We start from the raw sequence: 7,943 nt of genomic DNA, 5'->3' as shown, positions 1-7,943 counted from the left end.
CGTCGTAGGCTACTGGGGGAACAACGATCAACTAATGAAAATGACTCTAGCAATAAACAAGTGTGAAGATTTATTACATAAAGAGTTATCGTCTTTGAACCTAGTGTTAGTGAAGGGATGGGGGCATTGTACATGTTTCTTAGGACTCGGTAAGTTTCTACAATTACTGGTGATATCGCTATGTGGAGTTGACGAAATTAGAAGGATAATCGCATGATTACTGAAGTCATTTTGGTTTGGTGAAACAAGGAAATAGGTGGTTCTTCTTTGGTAAACATCCTTTAAGGACCCTTGAGCGAGGTGTCAGTCAATAAGGACATTTAAAGTGGCAGATTAATGGTGAATCATAACTAATTCAAGTTATGAAGTACCTTTAGGAAATCAAATGAAGGACCAGTAAAACCGGTTGAAACCAAGAAAAATGAATTCACTATTGTGCTTTTGTGTATTGATATCAGGTTGGTGGACTTGTAAACCAAGTTAGAAGAATGATTCTTCAATTAAGGGATCTCTGGTAAGAATAATGGTATGGAATCATATGAGAATGTTTGTAGGATTGTGTGAAAGGTAAGTGAGAATTGCTCTATAGATTATGGACCAAAGACAGTGATGGTTTAGGATATTACATCGGTAATGATTGATATTTGTTGGAATAACCAGGGTTGGTTGGTATTTTCTGGTGGAAAGGCTTTGTGAAGTATTGTTCATATAATGAGCTTGATTTAGATAAGTATCCCGATTTGAGATTCGAGTGAGATAAGGAAAACTTTCGGTTGTTCGAGTTTGTTGCTTACTACTTTCCCCAGGATTGGCTCAGCGATTTTGCAAGATTTATGATATTTTGGAACACTCTCGAGTGGGATTGAGTGATTTTCGGTCGATAGCGGTGAATGTGATTGGGAATGGAATATGGAAAATGAATAATTGTGACAATGAGCCTGTTTGGATGGGCTTAAAAAAAAAGCAGCTTATAAGCTGTAAAAAATAAGTTGGGGTAGCCCAACTTTTTTTTTTTGGCTTATAAGTTGATTTCAGCTTATAAGCTGCTTTAGATAAGCTAAGCCAAACAGGCTCAATTATTTTTTTGGGCTTATTTTAAGCACAAAATGGCTTTAAGCTAGCTAGCCAAACACTCAAAAAACCTGAAAGCTGTTTTCAGCAACTTATAAGCCAATCCAAACGGGCTCAATGACATGTTTGATCTTATATCGGCAGGAGTAAAGTACACATTCGAAGAAGGAAAGCATTTGGATTCAAAGTAATGGGATTTTGTGGTGGCATTATCTTGCATCATTTAGATGGGGTGTAATGGTTGAGTATGCTTGAAAAAAAGAAGTCTACAGAAATTGACCAAGTGTTATGGCGAAGTGCCATAGGATTTTGCGATGGCGATTGGTGAGGTACAAGGTTCAGATGACTGACGTGATAAAATTGATGGGAAGACGACTTGCTTGTACAAAGGTGGGTAATTTCATATCATTATTGAATGAATGGGCTACAGTTGATTAAAGGAGGAAACCCAAAAATCTTTTCAGTTTGAAAGTTAAAGTCATATTTTAGCGGTGAGACTTTGTTCGTGATAGTAGGCTATGTTGAAGCATTATTGAATGGATAGCATGGTTAAGCATTCTAAATATTAACGACTTAGGAGTATCTGTGCATGGTAAGGCACATGGATAGAAAGAATTGATACTTTTGGATTTACTAAAGGAGTAAAAAGGTATAACAATTAGAGATTTAATGGTTGTGAAGTAGGAGTATGAGGCTGCAGGCCTTGCTTCCCGGCATTCGAAGTGGTGAAAGAGTTCAGTGAAAGCACAAGAAGGACGATTCCAATTATTGTGATTTATCAGGTTTGCGTGACTAGTGTGAATTGAGAAATAGAAAGAATTAAATTATAGGCTATAGTTCCTCGGTACTAAGTTGATTACTTAGGTAGAATTCAGCTTTTGAATTCGGGAATGACAGCATGAGGTTGAGTATTCATGAGCAAAAAGGTTAGAATGGGTCACCACAGACTTATGAAAGGTCTAAATTTGTTCTGTGAGGGTTTGGAGTCAGAGTGATAGACAGACAGTTGTGTGCTTTACCCTGAGTCAAAATCGTTCATGTAATGTCGAGTGGCTCATAGATACATTACTAGGAAAATTTATGGTTAATTTGGTAACCCATTTTGGAAAATTTGAAAGAGTTACAGTTCAGAATAGAGGTTTGGCTGAGTTATCGCGCTGTATTGGAGTTGCAAGTGGACTTGATGACATTTTACCGCTGGAAGCTATTTGGACAGTTCTAATGATTTAAGCCAGTACTTTGGGATATGATTAGGAGGTACAAATGATTATGGGAAGCCTTTGGGGTAATCAGTTGATTTTCTACAGATTTGGCACGGTAAGGTAATCATTAGGGTGATGAGTATAGTACGTTGTCACGACCCAATTAGATGTGAGTGGCACCCACACTAATTCCCCTAGTGGGTGAACCATCTGCTTAACTAATTACTTAATCATTTAAACAATCATAAATCAATAACAAGAATTAAATCATAAATCTTGTCTAATCATGCCATAAGTAAATAAACTGAAGAAATCCTAACTATTACAACCCCAAAGATCAAAAAGTCATCGTACAAGGACTCTAAAGCATAATTGTCCAAAGAATAAACAACTGTCTATAAATGTAAGTAATGTCTGGAATGAAAGTGAACATCAAATAAGAAAGATCTTTAGGCGGCATGGCATGGATAGAAGCTCACCCTCAGATTTGATCAGGAACTGGCCTCAAGCTAAATATGATGTCTGGTCGAAGTCTCTGGCACACAATCTGCACTCAAATAAAAAGTGCAGCAAGGTAGTATCGGTACAAACACTATGTACCTAAGAGATATCATAGGCCGACTAAGATTAGGATTATGCATACGTTCATAAAATTAACAAGATAGGCAGAGAGGACATAATAGCACATAGCAAAATAATGTCATTAACAGAAATCAGCTAACACGGGAATAGGATAAGCCCAGCCACAACCATCAACAGGAATAATATAAGTCTGATGCAATGCAATGCGATAATAACAAGGATAACATCTCAACCATGTACACACATGCTAAATTGTAATGTTGCCCCAAATAGCCATGACCAGCAGGGGACCATGGTGTCCTTGTACCATTCACACCGGAACTGACCTCGGATCACGAGCCCTTAACTAGGCCACATCCTCACCCCCTGTCAAATGTGCCTTTATATATATTTTTTATTTTATTTTATCACAATATGAATCTAAACGTATTTCCAGCCCAACAGTCAATATGGATTATGAGCAGTCATCAATATCATGTCAAGAAATACAAGGCATGAAGCCACAAGTCATATCAAGACTCAAGTAAATCAATTCATCAACAAAAGATGAATATGTAGCCATCTCAGTCCACAAGAAGGGTATATATGAACTCCTTCCTTCTCATAGCACAATAATTGCACCTCGGGTTTTCAGTAAATAAAATAATTGTGATAAGCCCACATAATCAATCAATCAATACCAACCTTAGAATTTCCAACTAGACTTCATGTCTGAAGACCTATACATGCTTTCTCCCATCAATTCTATCACATATACATTCAACTAATCAAGGTCTAACTCAAGTAGACCGTAACCTGCCTCAGATGCAGAACTGGAACAATGCAAGATATTTCGCAACAGCTTTTCCCTTCTGTAATGCTTCGGAACGTTCAAAGTCTAGCAATGTAACGCTAAGTGAGTAATGGATCATTTACTCTAACAAGAACAACAATTAGGAACGAAAACCCAATTACTTATATCCTTTTCAAATGGTGAAACCATCACTTAGTGATGAACTTATCATAATTTCAATCCCAACAATCATACTATTCCACTTCATGGGTTTCTAATCGATTCAACCCCTTTCAAGCAGTTTTTATACTAAAGTTCTCTTTTTTATTAGAACCCTAAGTCACAATATGCAATTTCCACCATAAGTAATCAATTCGCACCCTAGAAAGTGATACTCTGCACTCCTAGATGAGTAAACAAAAATAAAATCAACAACCCATTCATTGTTCAAGGGTTTACTAATTCTAGGGTTTTAATCCTTTCCCTCACCATTAGAGGACCTTAAACTATTAATGGAACTTAAAGATGACAATGGAATGAACAATAAAAGGATTAAGACTTACCTTCAAAGAGGAGTTTCACCCTAGCCTTAGAAATTCGCCTATCACTTTCTTGGGAATTGTTTTTGGTGTTATGTGGGGAATGGCTTCAAAATTAGCAATATAAAAGTCAGTTTCTGCCTCCCGTTGATCGCCGCAGCAGTCATCTCTTAGCTACAGCGATCTCGCTGTAGTGAAAAACCATCGCTGTAGCGAAAAACCCCACCGCTATGGCGGACCTCATTAAACCCGAAACCCCACGGTGGCGACTGGCGACCCGCGGGGGCGACCGGTGACCCGCGGCAGCGGACTCGCTACAGCGGTAGTACACCCGCTGCAGCGGTCACATCCGACCAGTGAGCTCTGGTTTTTCACTCGTTTCCACCCAAAACCCCTATATCAATTCGAGATCCTACAGATGCAAACCAAACATGCACATCAAAGTGAAAACATGCTACGGACTCACCTGTGGCCTCGGAATTCCCAATAAGGGTCAAATTTACTAAGTCACCCCCTAACGAAAATAAGTTAAGTTTTCAAACAAGTACAAAAATACAATCAAAGGCCTTTATTTTAGAATTCTAGCTCCTTAAGTTATCACTAGACTAGCTGCTAGTCTCGGAAAGGAACTAGCAGGGGTAAATTATCAAAATGCCCATAACGATAGGTCGTTACATTAGATACCAATTAAACAACCGTTCGTCCCCGAACGGACAAGGAAGCGTGACAAGGGGAAAGGTACTTGACTCAAAGGAAAAGCTGGGGATAATTATTACGCATATGTAATTCAGTCTCCTAAGTAGCTTCCTCAATAGGGTGGTTCTTCCACTGAACTTTCACTGATGCAATCTCCATAGACCTCAACTTACGAACCTCTCTATCTAGAATAGTAATAGGCTCTTCCTCATAATACAAGTTCTCATCCAATAAGACTGAATCCCAACAAATGATAAAAGAACCATCACCATGATATCTATTCAACATAAAGACATGAAACACCGGATGAACGCCAGACAAACCTGGAGGCAAAGCTAACTCATAGGCTACCTCCCTCATATGTCTAAGGGTCTTGAAGGGACCGATGAACCTAGGACTGAGCTTGCCGTTCTTCCTAAACCTCATCACACCCTTCATAGGTGAGACTTTCAACAAAACCTGCTCCCCAACCATGACTCAAGATCTCGGACCTTCTAGTCAGTATACTTCTTCTGTCTACTCTGAGTCACCAAGAGCTTTTCCTGAATCAGCTTAACTTTGTCTAATGACTCTCTCAAAAGATCATACCCTATGGCCTTACCTCAAATGCATCAAACCACCCAATAGGAGATTTACATCTCCTCCCATAAAGAGCCTCAAACGGGGCCATATCAATGCTCGAGTGGTAACTATTATTATACGCAAACTCTGCCAATGGTAAGAACTGGTCCCAATGACCACCGAAGTCAATCACACAAGCTCGAAGCATATCCTCTAGAACCCGAATCGTTCGCTCTGGCTGACCATCTGCCATAGGGTGAAAAGCAGTACTAAGATCCAATTGAGTGCCTAACTCGGACTGTAAAGTCTTCCAAAATTGGGATGTAAATTGTGTGCCTCTATTAGATACAATAGAAATAGGGACCCCATGCAAACGAACAATCTCACGGATATAAATTCGGGCCAACTTCTGAGCAGTATAGGTGATCTGAACCGGTATGAAATGAGCAGACTTGGTCAGTCTATCAAATGACCCAAATTGAATTAAACTTACCCAAGGTCTATGGAAGACCAATGACAAAATCCATAGATATCCTCTCCACTTCAACTCAGGAATGGTCATCCTCTGAAGCGTACCTCCGAGTCTCTGGTGATCATACTTAACCTACTGATAATTTAAATAATGTGAAACAAACTCAATAATATCACGCTTCATCCCAGCCCACCAATAGTGTAGCCTGAAATCTCTATACATCCTAGTAGGACCAGGATGAATAGAATATCTAGAATTGTGAGCATCCTCTAAAATCATCCTAATCAAGTCATCAACAAGAGGGACACAGACACGCCCCTTAATCCTCAAAACACCCCCACTGTCAATCATGGCCTCCTTGGCTTCACCAATCACAACCTTGTCGCGAATCTTGTACAAACTTGCATCCACGAACTGCTTTGCCATAATTTTCTTCAGAAAGGACGATCTCGCCTCAACACAAGACAACACTCTACCTAAATCGGACACATCAAGCCTCATGAAACTATTAACCAGAGTCTGAACCTCTATAGCCAATGGATACTCTGAAACAATCAACCGAGCCAAGCTACCCATATTAGCAGATTTCCTACTCATCCCATCTGCTACAATGTTTGCCTTGCCAGGATGATACAAAATAGTAATATTTTAATCCTTAAGCAACTCCAACCATCTCCGCTGCCGAGAATTAAGATCCCTCTAAGTAAACACATGCTGAAGACTGTGATGATTGGTGAAAACCTCATAATGGACACTATAAAGATAGTGCCTCTAAATCTTCAAAGCGAAAACCACCGCTGCCAACTTCATATCATGAGTGGGATAGTTCTTCTCATAAACCTTCAGCTATCTGGAAGCATAAGTATTCACCTACTTTGTTTGCATCAAAATAGCACCCAAACCAGAACGAGAAGCACCACAATAAACCACAAAGTTCTTACCCTTCACGGGAAAAGATAGAATAAGAGTTGTAGTCAATAAAGTCTTGAGCTTTTGGAAGCTCTCCTCACACTCATCGGATTACAGAAAAGGTAACTCTTTCTGAGTCAAACGGGTCAAATGCGAAGCTATAGATGCAAACCCCTTCACGAACCGACGGTAGTAACTGGCTAACCCCACAAAGCTGCGAATCTCTATCACTGATGTAGGCTTAGCCCAATCTCTCACTGCCTCAATCTTCTTAGGATCAACCATAATCTCCTCTTTCGACACTACATGGCCCAAGAATGATACAGACTCAAGCCTAAACACACACTTAAAGAACTTGGCATACAACTCCTTGTCTCTCAAAGAACCCAAGAACAACCCTGAAGTTTTCTTCATGATCTTCTTTACTCTTCGAATAAACCAGAATGTCATCAATAAACACTATCATAAAAGAGTCTAAGTATGGCTTGAAAATGTCATTCATCAAATCCATAAAAGTAGCTGGGGGATTAGTAAGCCCAAAAGACATAACAAGGAACTCATAATGCCTATATCTAGTCCTGAAGGATATCTTAGGAATATCCTCGGCCTGAATTTTCAACTAATGATAACCCAATCTCAAATCAATTTTAGAAACACAGAAGCCCCCTGAATGTTACACCTCAAAAAATTTCGCGTCATTTGCATCGTAAGTAAACTAACGTAAGCCCGGAGAGGTTATGGGACCCTTATAAGGTTAATGAATACTTTTAACAAGTGTTAAGAAAGTGTCTAAAGGTCTCAGGATCAAGCGAATTAAAGAAACTAAGTTTGTCAAAACTTTGGAAAAACTTGACAGAATTTTGGACAGGATTTTTGGTCCAACTTGAGAGAGGAATATCTCCTAGAATATGAGGAATTGTGGAATGCATAACTTATGTAAATTCAAGTTTCGCGAGTTTTCTTTGCAATGCAACTGACAGATTCTGAGAAGTATGGGATAAAGTACGGACCGTATAAAAATGTACATCCCGTACATTTTGCACGTACTTTACCCGAAAGTTCCAGAAATATGAAAATTTTGACCTCCAAGTACAGGCTGAAAGTATTGGATGCACTTTGAAGTACGGCCCGTACTTTTT

General features: G+C 39.3%; 2 protein-coding genes across 2 annotated transcripts; both read right to left on the bottom strand.

Moving 5' to 3' along the window:
* Positions 1 to 4,961: 4,961 nt before the first annotated feature.
* On the bottom strand, positions 4,962 to 5,336 carry LOC132042359 (uncharacterized). The gene has a single exon (XM_059432919.1). It carries the CDS (start codon positions 5,334 to 5,336, stop codon positions 4,962 to 4,964), a length of 375 nt encoding a protein of 124 aa, XP_059288902.1.
* Positions 5,337 to 6,027: 691 nt separating this feature from the next.
* On the bottom strand, positions 6,028 to 7,218 carry LOC132042358 (uncharacterized). Its single transcript, XM_059432918.1, has 2 exons — positions 7,002 to 7,218; positions 6,028 to 6,500 (listed from the first exon to the last, which is right to left on the bottom strand). Exons 1-2 carry the CDS (start codon positions 7,216 to 7,218, stop codon positions 6,028 to 6,030), a joined length of 690 nt encoding a protein of 229 aa, XP_059288901.1.
* Positions 7,219 to 7,943: the final 725 nt, after the last annotated feature.

Source organism: Lycium ferocissimum, unplaced genomic scaffold (assembly GCF_029784015.1).
Source record: "Lycium ferocissimum isolate CSIRO_LF1 unplaced genomic scaffold, AGI_CSIRO_Lferr_CH_V1 ctg1476, whole genome shotgun sequence".
In the NCBI taxonomy this organism is placed as follows: Eukaryota; Viridiplantae; Streptophyta; class Magnoliopsida; order Solanales; family Solanaceae; genus Lycium; species Lycium ferocissimum.
The sequence above is the reverse complement of the archived record's forward strand: the minus strand, read 5'-3'. Positions and strand labels throughout refer to the sequence as shown.